This window comes from Leopardus geoffroyi, chromosome A2 (genome assembly GCF_018350155.1).
Source record: "Leopardus geoffroyi isolate Oge1 chromosome A2, O.geoffroyi_Oge1_pat1.0, whole genome shotgun sequence".
In the NCBI taxonomy this organism is placed as follows: domain Eukaryota; kingdom Metazoa; phylum Chordata; class Mammalia; order Carnivora; family Felidae; genus Leopardus; species Leopardus geoffroyi.
In genome coordinates, this window is record NC_059331.1 from 7,973,452 (window position 1) to 7,992,329 (window position 18,878).

At 58.3% G+C, this 18,878-nt stretch overlaps 3 protein-coding genes across 7 annotated transcripts; 1 reads left to right on the plus strand and 2 right to left on the minus strand.

Annotated features, from left to right (window-relative positions):
- Positions 1-554: 554 nt before the first annotated feature.
- Positions 555-7,319, plus strand: ATG4D (autophagy related 4D cysteine peptidase). Of its 2 annotated transcripts, XM_045491884.1 has the most exons (10): positions 561-1,160; positions 1,709-1,792; positions 1,874-2,047; positions 2,344-2,620; positions 2,695-2,759; positions 4,681-4,811; positions 5,712-5,790; positions 5,867-5,943; positions 6,027-6,146; positions 6,757-7,319. In XM_045491884.1, the coding sequence occupies exons 1-10, from the start codon at positions 929-931 to the stop codon at positions 6,937-6,939; spliced, it is 1,422 nt and encodes a 473-aa protein (XP_045347840.1). In that variant the 5' UTR covers positions 561-928; the 3' UTR covers positions 6,940-7,319. The 2 variants fall into 2 exon arrangements, with proteins under 2 accessions (XP_045347841.1, XP_045347840.1); XM_045491885.1 differs by lacking the exon at positions 5,712-5,790 and having other exon boundaries at positions 555-1,160; positions 6,757-6,920.
- KRI1 (KRI1 homolog) lies at positions 6,967-15,872 on the minus strand. Of its 4 annotated transcripts, none has more exons than XM_045491878.1 (19): positions 15,737-15,872; positions 15,551-15,624; positions 14,667-14,772; positions 14,190-14,298; positions 13,854-13,908; positions 13,728-13,774; positions 13,336-13,432; positions 13,170-13,247; positions 12,535-12,665; positions 11,862-11,988; positions 11,659-11,754; positions 11,400-11,570; positions 10,270-10,345; positions 10,077-10,165; positions 9,870-9,996; positions 9,653-9,783; positions 8,679-8,743; positions 8,457-8,555; positions 6,967-7,858 (listed from the first exon to the last, which is right to left on the minus strand). In XM_045491878.1, exons 1-19 carry the CDS (start codon positions 15,828-15,830, stop codon positions 7,519-7,521), a joined length of 2,112 nt encoding a protein of 703 aa, XP_045347834.1. In that variant the 5' UTR covers positions 15,831-15,872; the 3' UTR covers positions 6,967-7,518. The 4 variants fall into 4 exon arrangements, with proteins under 4 accessions (XP_045347834.1, XP_045347832.1, XP_045347831.1 ...); XM_045491876.1 differs by having other exon boundaries at positions 10,077-10,168; XM_045491875.1 differs by having other exon boundaries at positions 13,728-13,777.
- Positions 15,873-16,316: 444 nt separating this feature from the next.
- Positions 16,317-18,850, minus strand: CDKN2D (cyclin dependent kinase inhibitor 2D). The gene is made up of 3 exons (XM_045491887.1): positions 18,725-18,850; positions 18,297-18,452; positions 16,317-17,268 (listed from the first exon to the last, which is right to left on the minus strand). Exons 2-3 carry the CDS (start codon positions 18,435-18,437, stop codon positions 16,909-16,911), a joined length of 501 nt encoding a protein of 166 aa, XP_045347843.1. The 5' UTR covers positions 18,438-18,452; positions 18,725-18,850; the 3' UTR covers positions 16,317-16,908.
- Between the last annotated feature and the right edge of the window lie 28 nt (positions 18,851-18,878).

Below are 18,878 nucleotides of genomic sequence, written 5' to 3' on the forward strand. Positions count from 1 at the left end.
CATCATACCACACACCTTTCAAGTGTTCAATCCGATGAGTTTCACATCCTGAAAACCAGCACCGGGATCAAGATACTAAACACATCCACCACCTCAAGAAGTATATTCTAGCCCTTTTTGGTCCCTCCCTCTAGCCTCTCGCCGCCCCACCCCACCCCCAGACACCCCGAAACTGATCTGCATTCGGTTACTAGAGATGAAGTTGCATTTTCTGGAGTTTTATATACATGGGACCAGAGAGTACATATCTTCTTTTTTTTTTTATCTGGCTTCTTTCCCTCCGCAGGATTATCACGAAGATTCGCCAATGTTGTTGTGTGTATTTGAGGCTCTCTTTTGCTCCTAAGGAAACTGAGGCACACAGAGGTGTAGTTTGGGGGAGTGAGGAGGAGGCGTCACAGGGGTTTGGCCCCACAGCAAGGCGGGTCTCGGATGCGCAGGCCGCGGAGGGGCGCTCTGGCGGGTGGGACGCGGGCAGGTGCACACACGCGCGGCGGCCGCGCCTGGACCGCCTTTCCCGGCGCGCCGTCGGGGGCGGGGCCGGGGCGGGGCCGGGGCGGGGCTTCCCGACTCTGGAGCCTCCGATAAGGGCCTGCGGGGGGCTCGGAAGCGCCTGGGCGTTGCGATAGGGTGGCGGGGCGTGCTCGTGGGGCGCCGCGGGGAGGTACCGCGGCCCGAGGTCCTGGTGCGGCCACCCGGAACCGGGGCGGGGCGGGGCGTCCGGCCGTGTCGCGCCCGCCCGGCTCCCGGGGCCAGGGCCGCTAAAATGGCGGCGGCGGAGGTGACAGCGTCCCGCGCCGGGCCCGGGGGCCTGGCCGCCGCGTCGGGGGCCGACTAGCGCCTTCCTGGGCGCCGCGGCCCGGCCCCCACCCCGGGCGCTCGCGCGCGGCCCCCACCTGGGCCCTCCGTCCGCCCTCCCGGCGCGCCCATGAACTCCGTGTCGCCGGCCGCCGCGCAATACCGGAGCGGGAGCCCGGAGGACGCGCGCCGCCCCGAGGGCCGCAGGCCGCGGGGCCCCCGAGTCCCGGACCCCAACGGCCTGGGGCCCTCTGGAGCCAGCGGCCCGGCTCTTGGCTCGCCCGGGACCGCCCCTGGGGAGCCGGACGAGGTGGACAAGTTTAAGGCGAAGTTCCTGACGGCCTGGAACAACGTCAAGTACGGTGAGGAGGGGGCGGGCCCGGGGATTGTGTTCTGAGATAGGAGCCAGCCGGGGGTTGGGCTTGGCGGGGGAGAGGGGGGGTGCTCGAGGTCGGTGGGAGTCCAGGAGAACCAGACGCTGGCCCTCCGAGTGTTCCACCCTTTGCTCGCCTCTTGTGAGTCACCTGTGGGTCCCCCGCCCTGTCCTGTCCTGCCCTGCCCCGGGCGGACCTGCAGCAGGTCCAAAAGGAATGTGTTTTCAAGTCTCCATTCCCGTGTGACCTTGGGCAAGGTTTCTTTGCTCTGCTGTGCCTTCATTTTTCCCTTCTGTAAAACGGATACAATAGTCAGAACTGCTTTATTCGTCCCGAATTAATGGCAAACACTCACGTGGCCGTTACTACGGTCCCTGCCTCCCTCCGAGAGGAGTGTGGCATGGATTTCCCCGTGCCAGCCCTGAGATAGGACCTAGGATGGTCTCCGTTTCCCAGACCGGGGAGTAGAAGCGCTGTTGCTGTGAAGCAGGTGCTTCAAGTCGCTGGGTGCTGCCCCACCCACGTCTCCCCCCCAGGCTGGGCAGTCAAAAGCCGGACCAGCTTTAGCAAGATCTCCAGCGTCCACCTCTGTGGCCGCCGCTACCGCTTCGAGAGCGAGGGTGAGCCGGTGGCCCCGGTTCGCGGTTGAGGGAGGCCCCCAAGGCTGTTCCCGACGGCAGCTGACAAGCCTGCTCTCGCAGGTGACATCCAGCGTTTCCAGCGGGATTTCATGTCCCGCCTGTGGCTCACCTACCGCCGGGACTTCCCGCCCCTCGCTGGAGGCTGCCTGACCTCGGACTGTGGCTGGGGATGCATGCTTCGCAGCGGGCAGATGATGCTGGCACAGGGCCTGCTGCTGCACTTCCTGCCTAGAGGTGAGTGGGGGAAGGGAAGGGCCCCTCAGAGTGCAGCGCCAAGGGCACAGGGTGGCACAGGGCAGCGGTGTTGGGCTTGTTTGTAAACAAGTTTACAGTGAAGTCAGATTGTGTGCCGAGTAAGTTTTGAGGGGGGCGTGAGAGTTTATCAAATAAGTTGCAGGAATGGGAAAATTGTTGGGAAACGTGGCGTCTCGGGAGCCTTAAGAATTGTACGTAAAGCATGAGCTGATGGGAAGCGTGCCCCCCTCCGGCCCCCACTGGCACCGTCTGACTGTGTACTCCATCCCCACCAGACTGGACGTGGTCCGAGGCCTCAGGCCTGGGCCCCTCTGAGCCATCAGGGTTGGCCTCTCCCAACCGTTACCGCGGGCCTGCACGCTGGATGCCCCCCCGCTGGGCCCAGGGCACCCCCGAGCTGGAGCAGGAACGTCGGCACCGGCAGATAGTGTCCTGGTTCGCCGACCACCCCCAGGCCCCCTTTGGTCTACACCGGCTGGTGGAGCTTGGGCAGAGCTCAGGCAAGAAGGCGGGTGACTGGTATGGGCCATCTCTGGTGGCACACATACTCAGGTGAGGGCCGCTGCAGGGGACACGGGAACCACTGGGTTTCCCCCAGGAACTCAGGCCTTCCCTCTCACCCCCAGGAAAGCTGTGGAGAGCTGCTCAGAGGTCACCCGCCTGGTGGTGTATGTTTCTCAGGACTGCACAGGTAAGAGACCGGAAACCACGGTCACAGAGTTCTCACCCTGAGCCAGTCGCTAGGACTTAACCTGCCTCAGAGGCTGAAACCAGTTCTGGGGCAGAGGGACCCTTGGAAAGGATTCAAGGCCCACACACTGGAAGGTCCTCAGGATCCCTCCGCTCCCTCTGGAACCAGGAGAGGAAACTTTAGGCGCTTCTCTACAAGTGATAGAATAAAGGACATAAGGACTTCCCTCCATCAGGTCCAATTTACTCCTACTCTGTAAATAATTCTTAAAGAATTCTTTTTTTTTTTAATTAATTTTTTACTGTTTATTTATTTTTAAGAGACAGAGTGCAAATGGGAGAGGGGCAGAGAGAGAGGCAGACACAGAATCTGAGCAGGCTCCAGGCTCTGAGCTGTCAGCACACAGCCTGACGTGGGGCTCTAACTCACCAACCTGACCTGAGCTGAAGGTAGCCACTTAATTGACTGAGCCACCCAGGCGCCCTCCTCCAAATCAGTTTAGATAGGGTTTTTATTAATAGGAGCCTCGGTGGATTGGTATCAGGGAATCTGCAAAACCTATACGTTTTTATGCAGAATTGTAGAGATTTGGGCAACGTTTGATTTTCACGGACAACCCCGATTTTACTCTGTTTGGGCTGTTATAACAGAAGTGCCACAGACTGTAGAGGCTTCTAAATAACGGGAATTTATTTTCGTAGTTCTGGGGGCTGGGAAGTCCAAGATCAGGACATCAGCAGATTCAGTGTCTGGTGGGCACCCACTTCTGGTTCATTTTGCTGTGTCCACATGGTGGAAGGGGCTCTCTCAGGTCTTTTTTTACAAAGGCACTAAGCCCATTCATGAGGATTCCACCTTCATGACCTAGTCGCCTCCCAAAGGCCCCACCTCTTAATACCATCGCCTTAGGGATTAGAATTTCTTTTCCGTCTTTTCTTCTTCTTTTTCTTTTTTAATGTTTATTTTATTTTTTAAGAGAGAGAGACAGAGCGCAAGCAGGGGAGGGGCAGAGAGAGAGGGAGACACAGAATCGGAAGCAGGCTCCAGGCTCTGAGCTGACAGCACAAAGCCCGACGCGGGGCTCAAACCCACGAGCCATAAGATCATGACCCGGGTTGAAGTCAGACGCTTAACCCACTGAGCCACCCAGGCACCCCTCCCCCCCCAACTTTTTTTAATGTTTATTTTTGACAGAGAATGCATGTGTGTGTGCGAGTGGGGGAGGGGCAGAGAGACTAGAGAGAGAATCCCAAGCAGGCTCACCGTGTCAGCACGGAACCTGACGCATGACTCTATCCCATGACTGCAAGATCATGACCCGAGCTGGAATCAAGAGCTGGACGCTCAACCGACTGAGCCACCCAGGCGCTCTGGGGATTAGAATTTCAACATCTGAATTTTGGAGGGGGGAGACACAAGCATTCAGACCACAGCAGCTGCGTTTCCAGAAGGGTCGAATCCACTTTTCTGGGAGCCAGGCAGGGGCTTACTTAGCAGTAAGGGAGGAAGTGGGAGAATGGGGACCAGCGGATTGGACTCGAGGAGGAGGGACACACAGGGACATTCAGCTGAGGGGCAGTCTGCTCGGTGTTGCCATTTCCATATGGGCAAACCCATGCTCTGAGTAAGTAAAGACTAACCAGGCCTGGAACTGGGGAGGTGCTCTGCCTCCTCCTGGTTTTCTGTTCTTCATCGAAACCTCAGGGCCTCAATTGCCCTGTCTGTAAAATGGGGATGTTGACACCTACCTGGAGGCCCTGGGGTTGTCTGGGGGAACTTGGGGTGGGTGGGGCGCCAGAAAGACATCCTTTTCCGCCGGTGACGGGAGTAGGACCCTGAGAGGCTGCATAGGCTTCGGGAGGGCCGCACTCTGAGGCTTGAAGGGTGGGCGAGAACGTGACTTGCTGCGCCGTCCTTCCAGTGTACAAGGCAGATGTGGCACGCCTGGTGGCCAGGCCGGACCCCACAGCTGAGTGGAAGTCTGTGGTCATCTTGGTGCCGGTGCGGCTGGGTGGCGAGACGCTCAACCCTGTGTACGTGCCCTGCGTGAAGGTAGGTTCCACCGAGCCTCCCCTGGGAACTGCCCCGGCTGCGTTAGCTCGGCTTGGGTGTTTCTGCTTCCCCCATCTCTATCTGTTGCTTCAGTGGTTGCGAGCACCTACTATGTGCCGAGCACCGTCCCAGCTGCTGGGGACTTGGAGGCCAACAGGCAAACGTTCGTGCCCTCTGGGAGTGGGGAAGGTCAGACAGTGGATCTGAAACCACACTGACAGCTGTGGCATTACGCGGTAGATTCTAGAGGGACTAAAACTGACACTGAAGGGCAGACGGGGGTGGCTGCAGCCTAGGAAAGCCCCTCTCCAGCAGGGCAGGAGAGGAGGCAGAGGCGTGCTCTAGGCCAAAGGAATGGCAAGGCCGGAAAAGCCCTGGTGTTTTCACTCAGAATGAAGGCCAGAATTGTCCCTACAGCCTGCAAGGCTTTGCACTGTGTCCCTGTTCCTTGACCTCATCTGCCCCCACTCTCCTTCTCAGTTCACTCTGCCCCAACCACACAGGCCTTCCCCACTGTTCTCAGAACACACCTGCCCCAGGGCCTTTGCACTCACTTCCATCTGCTTGGAGTGCTCTTTGTGCAGAGATACACTCCTAACTCCCTCTCTTACTTCATTCAGGTCTTTGCTGAAACGGCACCTTTTAGTGAGGGCACCTTTTAGTGAGGCCGTTCTGATTCCCCTTATTTCAAATTGCAAAGCCCTCTTTCATCCTTTATTCTCCCAGTGTTACTGCCCGCTGAGGCGACAGAACTTACTCATCTTGTTCCTTGTTCGTCTCCTACAGTAGAAGGTCTGCTCCATGAGAACAGGCTGGGGTTTTTGCTAAGTGTTTCTCAAGGGACTGTCTCTGACAGCACCGGCCCAAAGCACACTCCTCCACCCCCTTTCCTCCCTGCAGGAGCTCCTGCGTTCAGAGCTGTGCCTGGGCATCATGGGGGGCAAGCCGCGGCATTCACTGTACTTCATCGGCTACCAGGGTAGGCCCACCCCTTCCCACTCCATCCTGCCCCACCTCACCCCTCCCCAGCCCCTCTCATGCCTCCACCCTTGCAGATGACTTCCTGCTCTACCTGGACCCCCACTACTGCCAGCCCACTGTGGATGTCAGTCAGGCTGACTTCCCCCTGGAGGTGAGCTGGCTGGGATCCCTGGGGTGGGGCTGGGGAACGTGGAGGGAGCCGGGGCCCTAAGCTTCCCACGTCTTATGCCTCAGTCCTTTCACTGCACCTCACCCCGAAAGATGGCCTTTGCCAAGATGGACCCAAGCTGTACGGTGGGGTTCTATGCTGGAGACCGGAAGGAGTTTGAGACGCTCTGCTCAGAGCTGACCAGGGTGAGCGAGGAGGGGTGGAGGGTGGAGGGCCAGGGGCAAGGAGGGAGTGGAAGAGGAACAGAGATCTTGAGTCCAGCAGGCACGGGCAGGGCAGGGGGCACCACTTGCAGGCTGTGTTGTCAAGATTGTTATCCTGTCCCCAAGCTACTAACGCCCAGCTATGACCAATTAGACAAAAGAAGGGCATAAAAGGAGAAGTGAGGAGCATTGTTGCTTGAGCTGCCCCCGTGAGCTCAAGTGGTGGGGCCTCTCCCCATGCCCTGGCTCTACAGCCCCATCAGGGCTTTACCCTTATAATAGTGTCAAAAGGTAGCCACCGGCCTTCCTGGGCACCCACCTCCCCGTTCAGTGGAAAGGAAGCCTCACTTTCCCAGCAGATGCAGCAAAAATCGCAGGGTTGCTGTTCATTGGTTACACTGGGCCATATGTCCATCACTGGGCCAATCACTGGGGCCAGGGAATGGACGGTGCTGATTGGCTGGCCTGGGTCATTGCCCGGAGGGATGGGAGCTGAGCTCAGGAAGCACCTGATAAATACACCTATTGGGATAATTGTAGGATAATTAACATGGTTTGGAGCTAAGCCACTCTCTCTGTCTCTTCCCTCCAGGTCCTCAGCTGCTCCTCAGCCACAGAGAGGTACCCCATGTTCACCCTGGCCGAGGGCCATGCTCAGGACCACAGCCTGGATGACCTCTGCTCCCAGCTCTCCCAGCCGACGCTGCGGCTCCCTCGCACGGGGCGGCTCCTCAAGGCCAAACGCCCAAGTTCTGACGACTTTGTGTTTTTATGACGGGCGGGGTTGGGGGAGAAGATCGCGCACTATTTATTTTTTTATTTATGTCATGCTGGGTGTGGGAGCTTGACATCGAGAGGTGATGGGTCTTCCCCTTCTCACTCCCTTGACAAGCGCAGCTGAGACCAGTCCAGGAAAGCTCTGAACTGGGGCCATTCAGACAACGGGCCTCCCGCCAGCTGGGCCCTCCTCACAGGGCAGGGAGGGAGAGCTTCCGGACACCCACTCAGGGCCTGACTCAAGTACTGTAGTTTGCACTGGACCACCCATGCCCCTCACTGGTCCCAAAGCCGCCCCTACCCTGCTAAGGACGGGGGGTACGGGAGGGGGGGAACTGTGGCCACCGGGGGCTAATAAAGCCGTTTAATTTGACTGTGGCTATGGCTGGGCCCAGCATTTAAGGGATGGGGTCCAAGGGGTCCCAAAGCGTGTCTCAAGGTGAGATGCTGGGGGAAGCGTGTTAGGTAGGCCTCACTTCCACAACTTCTTCGGCCACAGGCAGACACCAGGGTCTACACAGTCCCCAAGCTCGATTGGAGGGGAGGAACCCCAGGGCCCCTGCCTGCTCCCCGGAGCTCAGGGGCCGCTCTTGGGACCCTGTTGCTTCCTCCGCTGCCGGCCCAGCTGCCGGAAGTGCAGCCGTTTGGGGTTGAGGCCAAAGGCCTGCAGTCTCTGGCGGCTAAACTCACGGCCACCCAGGGTCACGGTGGGGCCCAGGAGACGCGCCTTCTTGCCCCTCCTCCGCCTGTGGGGGACTGGCTTCTGGGTGGGAGACACAGGACCCGCCTCTTCCTGTGCTGGGGGGCTCCCAGGCTGGGGCCGCTGCCCACAGGCCCCATCAGGTGCTAGCAGCTGCCCCGGAGGGTCGGCTTTGTCTCTCTGTGGCTTCCCTGTGGCTTCCGTGAGTGTCTCCGTCCTGAGGAGAAAAGCAGGGGCTCAGCCCAAGCCTGGCAGGCCTGTTCCTGAGCACACATCTCCCATTTTACAGATGAGGAAAGGAGAGGTTCAGAGAAGCAAGGCAGCAAATCAGAGGCCTGCCTCAGATTCAAACCCAAGTCTGACACCAAAACTGGGGCTTTTCTACTGAAGTCGGAGGCTGGACTGTATTGCTGATAATTCTGGTACCTGGGCTTATTTCAGCTTTAAATCAACTCTGTGAGCTCCTATCACCCCTGCTTTATAGATCAGGAAATAACGGTCTTAATACTACCACTACCTACGTAGCACTTACTCTGTTTTAAACGCTTCAAATGAGTGAATTCACTTAATCCTCAAAAACCCAATAAGAAATGAGCCATCTTTACCCCCATTTTAAAAATGAGGAAACAGGCCCAGAAAAGGCAAGTGCCTTGCCCAAGGTCACACAGCTGTGGCCCAGTCAGAATTTGAACCCAGGTATCAGAGAAAGGAAGCCCCATTCCCAGGGCCATGCAGCAAAATGGCTGACCGAGCAAGACTCGAACCCGGGCCCAGCTGGCTCCTGAGCCCGCCCTCCTCCAGCCAGTGACACTCACCCCTCTGGGCAAAGTGACTTGAAGATCTGCCTCTTCTTCCAGGAGTTCTGGGCCTTCTGGCTGTATGCCCTCTTGTCCTGCAACTCCTCTTGCTCTGACCTGCAGATGCCCAGCAGACAGGCCTATTGCCCGACGCTCTGGGAGGGACCCGTGCCTGCTTACCTGCCTGCCCGCTGCCCCCTCCCCGCCCCCAGGACACCCGGCCCAGCCCCGACCTGTCACCTGTACATGCAGGTCTTCTTCAGGGAGCACCACCGGTTCAGCTCTTTGTCATCAGCAGCGAGGATCTACACAGGGAGGGAGGGTGGGGTCCTGCTGTTTGAGCCCTGGGTCGGGGGGTGTTGGCGGCCTGGCTCTCTCGGAGCCTTAGCCACCTCACTGTTCAAAGCAGGGTAACGCTCCTCCCAAGTTCAGCAGGATGTCACCACAGCGGGAGAGGACTGATTTCTGCAGAGGCCACTAGAGGTCTTTGGCAGGGGACATCAGATGGGGAAACTGAGTCCCATCAAGGAGATCCTTGCCGTAGTTACACGGCCACGGAGTGGCTGATTTAAGATCCCAGTTTGGGGGTCCAGGGGTCCCGGCAGCCTCAGAACAGGCCAAGGGTCTCTGCTAATGACCGGGTGTGCAAATTATAGATGAGGCTCAGCCTCCCAGCTCCAGGCCTCGGTTTCCTCATCTATAAGGTGGGCAAGCCCCTTAGACACTATTCAGATTGAGTAAATGCAGGTGGTATGAGCTCCATAAACGTTGGCTTTGCAGGCCATGCATAGCCAAGCACCCACAGCCACGTGGCTGAGGGACAAATGCCATTCCGAGAGCCACACACGTTCATTTCACCTCCGTAGCCACAAGGTGGGGCCGTTATTAGGCCCGTTTTAAGTGGGGAAACTGAGGCACAGCCTTCTAGGTCACGCAGCTGGTGAGTGACCAAAGCAAGATTTGAATCCAGGCCATCTGTTTCCAGGGCCACCCAACTGCAGACATACGGTGACGGAATGGAAAGTACTATTTACAGGGGTGTCTGTGGGCACAGCTGCTGGAGGCAGGTGACATTACTCGTGTTGTTAGCGCTAACACTCCTCTTGTTTTCAAGGTGAGGGAGCAGGGGTGTTGCAACCTCTGCGGGGTCCACACTCCCTCTTGCCCCCGGGGCACCCCCTGCCCCTGTGCCGGGCACCCCTCTGGGGCCTCACCTCCTCGGTGCTCAGCCCGAAGTCGCAGGGAACCACGGTGCGGTACTTAAAGCGACAGGGCAGATCGTCAATGATGTCCTCGTAGTCCAGCCGGTAATACTCATCCAGGTACTCCTCGAACGTCTTGTCTCCTGTGAGGGGAGGGAGCCAGGCTGCCAGGGTGTGCCGGGCCCCGCGGAGCCCCTGCCCGCCCCCCCGCCAGCAGCCCGGGCCTCACCAGGGTTGAACACGGGCTTTTCCTGCCCCACCGCCGTGGCGAAGGGCGACTTGTGCTTCTTCTTGCCTGTCAAGGGGGCCTCGCGCCGCTTTTTCCGCGGCTGGCTGGGGTCGTAGTCAGCATCCATCTGCCAAGATGCAAAAGTCAGGCCAGCCCCCGGGGGGGACCCCACACACCCCCAGGTCCCCCTCCACCCTGGGCACCTACATTGAAGTCGGGGTCCTCGCAGTGCGGTTCCTGCTGGCTCCAAGCTCCACCCTGCTCGGGCCCAGCCCACGTGTCCCAGTTCCAGTCATCTGCTTCCAAAGGAGACAGGGTAGGGGGTCAGGGTGGGACTTTGGACTTGAGACCCAGCCACTCCCCCAGCTGGTGCCCGCCCGCCCCCACCCCGTGACCTCACCTTCAAGCCCTTCCTCTTCCTCAAATTGCGGCTTCTCCTCCTCCGTGGTGCCATAGTACTCGTCCCCAAAACATCTCTGTGGGGTCGGGAGCCAGGAGGGATCAGCAAGGCCTCTCTCCCCAGACAGTTTCATTCCTGCACCTTACATGGCTCCCAGCACCCTCAAGGCCTAGCTGCTGCCTGTGTGCCCAGGCCCCTCCAGGCCCCAATCCCCCTGATTCTGTTCCAACGAGCCGCGGTTCTTTCCCTCCCACAGGCCTTTGCGCCTGCAGTACCCCGTCCCCAGCTGCCTAACTGCTGCTCAGGCCTCCGGTCTCCGCTGCCTGCCCTCAACCCGCTCACCACCACACCTGCCAAAGCCGATCAGGGACTCCCTGAATACCCCACCTCCCCCTGCACACCGCCCATCACCACTCTGATCCCTGGGGGCACTCACTGTACAGTTAAGTGCCTGCCATCAGACTGGGAGCTCTGGGAGAGCAGCGCCCACTATGTCGCCTGATGCTCAGTGACCGCCAGACTGGCTCTCGCTGTTACATGAACTCCGAGGCCGTTGGGCCCTTGCTGGAACCCCAGCACCCAGTGGGCACCTAGCAAAGGCAGGTATTGCTTACGGTGTCACTTATTAAGCCTCTACTGTATGCCCAATGCTGGGCTGCATCTTGCTGCATTCTCACAAACACTCCAAGGGACAGAAACTACCTCCATTCTACTGAGGAAACTGAAGCCTACGTGTCCTCAGTCTCCTTCCCTGGCCTCCGAGGCTTGGTCGGGGTCCTCTTTGGGGCTCCCGGGGTCCCCGCTGCTTTCCTCATAAGGCCCTATCGCCTGTTTCCATGGCCTGACACTATGTCCCCTCTAACCCAACAATAAACATCAACAGCAACGAGACGAAAGGAAACACAGCTACCCCGTTCCTTGAGCATTACCAATGTTTACACGTACTCCTCTTAGGCCGTCCTTACAACAGCCCTGAGGTAGACGGTATGGCTGAGCTCACTTTACAGACAGGGACACACGCTCAGAGGGATCGAGTCACTTCTCAGAGGTCACACAGCCGGGAAACAACCACTGATTCCAGAGCCCTGTTCCAAGCACTGCGTGGCGGGGGTGGGGTGCAGGGGCCGCACCTGCATGAGCTGGTCATGCTGGGTAGGATCAAAGTCGTCCTCGAGGTCCTTCTCCTCAAAGCCCAGTGTCTCATTGCCTGTGACCTGCCGCAGCCTCTCCAGCTTGGCCAGGATCTCCTTCCTTTTCAGGTTCTTCAGCTGCTTGAGCTCCTCCTGCTTCTTCGCTTTCTCCTGCGGGTGACAGGCCAGGGAGAGAGGGAGGGTGTGGGCTCTCCCGCAGGGCTGGCAGCCCTCCCCGGCCTGACAGCCCCACACTGACCCTCTTCTTTCGCTCCCTCGTCTCCTCTCTCCGCTCCTTCCTGCGCTCGTCCTTGCGGCGCACAGAGGACGCGATGCTTCGAGGGTAGGTCTTGACCTGTGGGCAGCAAGGGAGCCCAGAAAGGGCCACAGAGATGATTCTGGGCTCTCCCGGCCTGGGCCCCAAGGTCCGGGTCCTGCTCGGCGCCCGCCCTGGCCACGCACCAAGGCCGAGTCCGGCTCCTCGAAGCGGAAGTTGTACTTGTGCTCAAAGTCCTCCTGCTTCTTCAGAAAGAGCTCCCCCTCATCCGAGGAATCATCCACGGCCAGCTGGACGGGGAGGCTGGGGCCCCTGAGGGGCGAGATGGGGCAGAGCTGGGGGTCAGCCGAGCCCCTGCACTCCTGTGTACCAGCTGTGTGAACTCATTGCCTCCTAAGAATCCTACTTTTGGGGCACCAGGGTGGTTTGGTTGGTTAAGCGTCCGACTCTTGATTTTGGCTCAGGTCATGATCTTACGGTTCATGAGTTCGAGCCCTACATCGGGCTCTGTGCTGACAGCGCAGAACCGGCTTAAGAACCTCTCTCAATCCCTCTGTCTGCCCCTCTGCTGCCTGTGTGCACACTCTCTCCCTCTCCCTCTCTCTCTCCTCTCTCAAAATAAATAAACCAACTTAAAAAAAGATCCCTACTTTCGAGGCACCCCCATTTGACAGATGGGGAACCGGGGACAATGTCTAACGACAAGGTCACCTAGCTCCAGACCCCACGCCCCTCACCCCACCGCTCTTCCTCACAGAACAAGACCTCTGCTACCGTCTGTGCAAAAAAGTAAACACCCGGTGCCCTTTGCTTTCTGGCTGGTTTGGCTCCAGGCCCCTGGGGGACATGGTTACTCACGCTTCCTCCTCCTCCTCCTCTTCCTCCTCGCCCTCCTCCTCCTCCTCATAGTGTTTGTTAAGAATATAATCTCGCAGGAACCGCTCGCCTTCATCTAGCTCTGGGTCGTTCCAATATTCTTTGAGGTGGGTCTGGGGGGGGGGGCAGACAGGACACAGGTCAGGGACTTGTGGGCCGGGAAGGAGGTAGGCATGGACACTATGTAGATTTAAGTAACTGATACTCTGGGGCGCCTGGGTGGCGCAGTTGGTTAAGCGTCCGACTTCAGCCAGGTCACGATCTCGCGGTCCGTGAGTTCGAGCCCCGCGTCGGGCTCTGGGCTGATGGCTCAGAGCCTGGAGCCTGTTTCCGATTCTGTGTCTCCCTCTCTCTCTGCCCCTCCCCCGTTCATGCTCTGTTTCTCTCTGTCCCCAAAATAAATAAACGTTGAAAAAAAAAAAAAAAAAAAGAAAATTTAAGTAACTGATACTTCACAGCCAGCCTATAAGCTAGAGGGGATAATCCCCATTTTATAGAAATAGAAACTGGCGCCCAGAGAGGGGCACACCCCATCTTCAGACTATGTGCTCTTGACTACTCCCTCAAGGATTCGTTTCCAGAAAAAGGCTGGAAACGGTATAGACACAAGAACTCACCAGTTCTTGCAGGGTATCAGTGTTGTGAATCTCCTTCTGCCCCTTCAGCCATTCCACGTAGTCCGCATCCTCCTGGGCCTGAGGGTAGGCCAGCACTGAGGGTCTGGGGACCCCTTCCTGTCAGCAGCACCCCCCCACCTCGGTCCATCCAGGCCCCAGCACTTACCTTCTCCTCCCTGGTTTTAGCGCGTTTCTGCAGCAACCCGGAGCCACCCTCCCCGGCACTGTCCTCACTCTCGCTGTCTTCCACAAAAGCCCGGAAGCTGCCCACGTGAGAGAATAAGCCTCAGGATATGCAGGCTGGTCTCTGCCCACAGTCCCAGCATTAACCCCATTTACGGAGTCCTGAGCCCTCCACAACAAGCTCAGAGCAGTACTGTGACCCAGAGAGCATCGTCAACCCCATTTAACAGATGGAGAGACTGAGGCACGGAAAGACTAAGTGACGTGCCCAAGGGCACACAGCCATGAAGTACCACAGCTGGATTTGAACCCAGGCCTGTCCGATCCTGTGGCCTCAGTCCTATCCATTTGGCCATTCAATCCGCCCAGGCTCACCTTTCCTTGAGCTGTTTCTGCTCTTCTACGTAACTTTTTGACGAGATCTGCTGCAGAGAGAGTGACACAGGCCTCAGGCCCAGCCCCAAGCCCCTCAGCCCCCGACCAGGCCTCCACCCCACCTACCTGGAATCTCTGATTGGAGGTCTCCTCATCTGAATTTTCCTCATCGATATATTTGCTGCGCAAGGAAGAATGGGGCTTTCAGAACAGACTCCCCATAGCTCATCTGTCCCTATGGGGCGGGCAGCTGTTAGCGCAGCAGTTGGGGGGCAGTGGGGTACAGGTGAGTCACTGACGATGCTGTTCTCTGGGGTTCCCTCAATCCTGGCGAGTCTCTGCCAGCTTCTTTCCACCCTTGCTTCTAAGACTCCCATGTGCCTGTCTGCCTGCCCTGGGAAGACTGTGGGGGGACGGTGGGGAGTCAAGGTCTGACGGTGAGGAGTCAAGGTCTCTCCTCACCCTTCTTTCTCCAAGATAACCTTCCTTTCGTAGTCCTTCAGGTACATGGGCCGCATCTTCTTTTGCTTCTCCTTGGCTGCTGGCGCTTCCTCACTCTCCGAGGAGGATACTATCGGGTTGCCAGAGACATCTGCCATCACTCACAGCCCCCTTCCTTTCCCAGACAGAGAATCTCACAGGGCTTGGGCCAGGACGCCCCCAAGGTTTCAAATCCCCAAGCCACCAGTTCCCAGCTGTGAGACAGGTATCACACTTATACTACATCAGTAGTAGCTGGCTACGCTCATTCAGTGAGTAATTCATGCTCCAAACAGTGCTAAGCACACAGTTGTTATTAACAGCAAGTAATAACCTAAAACACTCTGCTATGCACTGTAGATCTAGAACATATAACATATAAGGAAGGGTTCATCAAGTAGTCACAAAAGCCAGTAAGGCAGTGGGGAGCCTGGGCCGTAGGGATGAGCAGCCCCAGACCTGTTCTCTGATAGAAGGTGGCATCTTTCTGGTAAATGCGGGGGTCCTTCTTCTTCAACAGGGAGAGAGTCCTGTAAAAGTCACGTTCTTGCTGGGGATCAAATTCCTAAGGCATGAAAAGGATCAGGAACAGACTTCAGAAAGGAGATGGGGAGAGCCTTGGTGGAGGCTAGGGGACACTAAGTAAGAGGGGCAGGTGGGCTGTGAGCCTGTGGAAATTAGAGTGGAGGGAGGGGTATACATTAGGAGGCTGGAGAAGGAATCCAGCTGGACAGAGGCAGGTGGGGGGCTCCAGGGTGGGTATGAGGGGAGGTCGGAAGACAGCAAAGAGGTGGAGGAGGAAGAGGGGGCCTTTTGGAGGTGGGCAGGGGCAGGCCACACAGGTACAGGATCTGAAACAGGGGAAGGGGGCGGGCAAGGGGAGGATACTTCCTGAGGACAAAGGATTGACAGCGGGGCAGGTGAGCAGAGAGGGCGCCATGTGTGGGACAGCAAGCAGGGGCTGGGTTGCACAGCGAGGCCCCGAATATCAGGGCTGATGTGAGAGGCCGAGCGTCCCATGTGGCAAAGAGATGTCCCACTTCGGGGACTGACAAATGGTTAAATTCTTGGGGATGAGGAAATGGACACAGCCGTTGCTCCTCACATCAGGATGGGCAGGTGGATTGTGCGTGGCGAGAGAGAGGAAGTAGGGGGGCATTGGGCCACCCCGTGGGGATGGGGAGGGCGCTGTGTGTCGTCCATGGGATTAGAAAAAGGAGGTTGGACGCTCCCGTACGGTGGAAGGGGGCTGGAGACTAGCCACCCTCTGCATATCAGGGTAGGGGTGCGGTGGGGAGCTTGGATGCTTCCCGAAAGTACGGGGCCGGAGTGAGAAAGCTCACCACGCGATCGTCGCCAGAGTCGGACTCAGAGCTGGAGTCGCCGCCGCTGTCTCGGTCCCCGTAGCGATCTTTAACTGCGGGGCAGATGAGAGCCTCTCACAGATCAGCTTGGAAGACCAGATCAATCCCCGCTTCCCGACGACCCTGTCCGCGCCGCCGCCCCGCGCACATGCGCCCCGCACTCACGCCGCTGCAGCTCCTCGCGCTCCCGGTAGCGGCCGTACCGCGCGGCAAACGCCGCGTTTACCCGAAGGGGTGACGACCCGCGCGGTTCCGGCATGGCGGCTCTGCGACCCACTGCGCACGCGTGTGGCGAGTGTCCCAAGGGGGTGGGGCTACCCTCAGCCCCAGCCTCGGCCGGCCTTAAAGGAGGCGGAGCCTCGCAGGCCGCCCCTAATCCCTCCCCCAGTCTTTCCGGGATCCCTTACGCCACCCGACCGCAGTCCCCGCCCGCGGGTCACGCCTCTGTGGGTCAGACTACAGCCATCGCCCCCCCTCCCCCCCCCCCACCACTCCGGGGCTCCCGGCACCCAGCTGACATCTGGGGGCCCTTTCTCCACTCGCGGTTTCCTGCCTCCCTTCCGTTCCGACAGCGTAAACCGCTGCCCCACCCAGCACACTCACCTCTGTCACCCTGGGAATTACCACTCTCTCCCCTCCCCCAAAGTGTCCACGATATGCGACCCCCGTGCCCACCCCCCACAAACATACTGGACGTGCGACTCTCCATCGCAGACTCAAAAATCAGACGCCACCAGCTCTGTGATCATGCACAAGTCTTAATTTAATGGGTAAAAACATTAAATTATCACACAACAATATTTTTCCATAAAGCTTAATAAATAGAATCTTTTTTTAACGCTGTACAAGAGACTGAAAAACAAGTTTCCAACAAAATATGAACTCATACTACCCTTCTATTGATTTTAAACACTCCCCCCTCCCCCCATGCTTGAAAGCAGTGTGCACATTTGAGGTCTGTCTCTGGGTACAGCTAGCCAAGGTCGCCAGGTTCCAGGAGCCCTGGAAGCGATGACCTCACTCGGGCTGGGGCTTTAAACGCTCTGCCCTTGGGCGTCTGCAGCCCCAGCAATCTGAGGCGCAGAGAAAACTGAACCGTTTAGACGGCTGTTGCCTGCAGGAGCCCTTCTCTGCCCAACACATCAAAAGGGGTGAGAAAAACAAATGAGAAATGTCCCTCAAACACACACACCCCACAAATCAACACCAACAAGCCACAAACTGGTGCCCCTCCCCTTTTGACAGGGGGCAGAAGGAGTGAGGAGAGAAAGTGTTTCTTTCTTCCTCTTTTGACACAGAACCCTGTTGGGTCTGGTTGCTGCAGTGGGCGCCCCGGGTCACAGCAGTACCACCGCGTGCCCCTGCAGTATGTCCATGAGATCCTGGGCCCCTATCCCCTGTGCCAGCTCCAGGGGTGTGAGCCCCCTGGCGTCCCTGTGATGCAGATCAGACTCAGAAGCCAGGAAGCTGACCACAGCGGTGTGGCCCTCTCGCACCGCCAGATGGATGGGGAGTGCCCCGGTGCCGTCAGGCACGTTGACATCAGCACCATGCTCTACCAAAACCTTCAGGGTGTCCAGGAATCCAGTGCGTGCCGCATCATGGGCTGGAGTGGTGCCGGAGGTGTCCTGGACATTGGGGCTGGCACCTTGCTTGAGAAGTTCCAACGCAATGGTGGAGCTTCCAAACATCATGACCTGTGTGGGGGCAGAGAGTGAGGGGTCCTCCAGGGAGAGGTTCCAGGAAAAGGGGTCACTGTAGAGAGGGGTCATTCAAGAATAGGGAACACTAGAGCTCTTCTAAAGAATGGGGACACACCAGGGAACACAAGCTCTCAGGCGGTTGTTTGATACCCTAGAGAAAGACATCTCCTTGGAATAGGGACCCCGAAGAAACTGGTCACCCCCCTAAGGATAAGAAAACCACGTAGGGAATAGCCTCCAAGGAAACGTTCGAGAAACCTAAGACCCTCCCCAAGGAAGCAGAGATATGCCCCATCCCATATGGGAAATCGCTAGGAAATATGACCCCTCCCCCACCCCCAGAAATAGGCCTCATAGAATGAGAACTGCTCCAAAGAACTTGGATAGCAACCTCAAGGGAAAGATGCCCAGGGAATTTGAAACCCCAGGGTACTTGCCCTGAAGAAATAGGGTTCCCCTTGTAAAATGCCCCCCAGGGAATAAGGATGCCCATGCAACGTGTAACTGTGCCCCACTTAGGACTTCCCTTAATATACTAGGAATCTGGAAACAAACAAACACACACACACAAAAAAACCCAAAACAGGAATGGAGAGTTACCCAAATAACTGGATACATCTCAGAGAACCCTCCAGAAAATAGGGAACCCCTGGAAACATGAATCCCTCCTTCCAGTGATTGGATCCCCCCACAGAAGTTCCAAGAAACAAGAGCCAGTCCTATGAAGCCGGGATCCAAAGAAGCTGCTCTCACATCGCGAAATAAGAACCTCCCCAGGGAAAATTAATCCTCTGCACCCAGAAAACAAGAAATCCTTCAGAGAAGATGGAAAGTCCTCCCCTCCCCCAACCTAACTCCATCCACCACCCACCCACGAAAGTAGACATCAAGGAGCAACAGCGCCCCAGGGGGAAAGGACCGCCCCCCCCCCCCCAAGTCAGCCACCACCGCGGTCAAGGAGACTTGAAGGAAAGGGTCTGGGGTCCCAGCCTCGCCGTCGCTCCCGGCCAGCCGGGCCTCACCTGCAGCGCCGTCTTGCCGAAGCGGTTCAGGGCATCGGGGTGCACCAGCTCACGGTGCAGAAGGCGGCGCACCTCCTGCACGTCGCCTCGGGCCGCGGCCCCGCTTAGCCTGTCGCCTGCGCGGACCTCCTCCAGCAGCATGTCGACGCTGGCAGCCTGCGAAGCCCCCCGCCCCACGCCGGCGCGGTCAGTGTGGGGAAATCCACTGGCGCTGGCCCTAAGATCTCCCCCGAGGTGCACCTGGCCTGCGCGACGCTCCCAGCCCAGCACACTAGTCGGCCCTCTGCGCGACCCCTGCCCTGCCGGCGGGCTCCTCCCCCTGTCGGCCAGCGGGTCGCCAGGGGCTGGGAGCCGGGCCCAACCCTCCGCGGCTCGCAGGGCCCGGCCCGGCGCCCGCCCCTTGGGGGCCGGGTCTCCCCCCAACTCACCCTCCCTCCTCCTCCTCGACGGGCGGGGTCTGTTCTGAGCCGCCGCCGCTGCCGCCGCTGAGCTGGCCGCCAGGGGGCGGAGATAGCGCGCTTGAGGCCCCGCCCCGAACGCTGCGGATTTGTTTTCTTACGAACTCGCTACACTGTAACCCAG

Bases quoted from the DNA above. Each gene is read 5' to 3' on its own strand.
- ATG4D (XM_045491884.1), top strand. From the start codon at position 929: ATGAACTCCGTGTCGCCGGCCGCCGCGCAATACCGGAGCGGGAGCCCG. The intron at 5,944-6,026 runs GTGAGCTGGCTG...CTTATGCCTCAG, and splicing joins AGGCTGACTTCCCCCTGGAG to TCCTTTCACTGCACCTCACC. The intron at 6,147-6,756 runs GTGAGCGAGGAG...TCTTCCCTCCAG, and splicing joins TCTGCTCAGAGCTGACCAGG to GTCCTCAGCTGCTCCTCAGC.
- KRI1 (XM_045491874.1), bottom strand. From the start codon at position 15,830: ATGCCGGAACCGCGCGGGTCGTCACCCCTTCGGGTAAACGCGGCGTTT. The intron at 11,989-12,534 runs GTGAGTAACCAT...CTCGCCCCTCAG, and splicing joins GAGGAGGAGGAGGAGGAAGC to GGGCCCCAGCCTCCCCGTCC. The intron at 10,346-11,399 runs GTGCGGCCCCTG...CCGACCCCACAG, and splicing joins AGCATGACCAGCTCATGCAG to AGATGTTTTGGGGACGAGTA.
- CDKN2D (XM_045491887.1), bottom strand. From the start codon at position 18,437: ATGCTGCTGGAGGAGGTCCGCGCAGGCGACAGGCTAAGCGGGGCCGCG. The intron at 17,269-18,296 runs GTGAGGCCCGGC...GCCCCCACACAG, and splicing joins TCGGCAAGACGGCGCTGCAG to GTCATGATGTTTGGAAGCTC.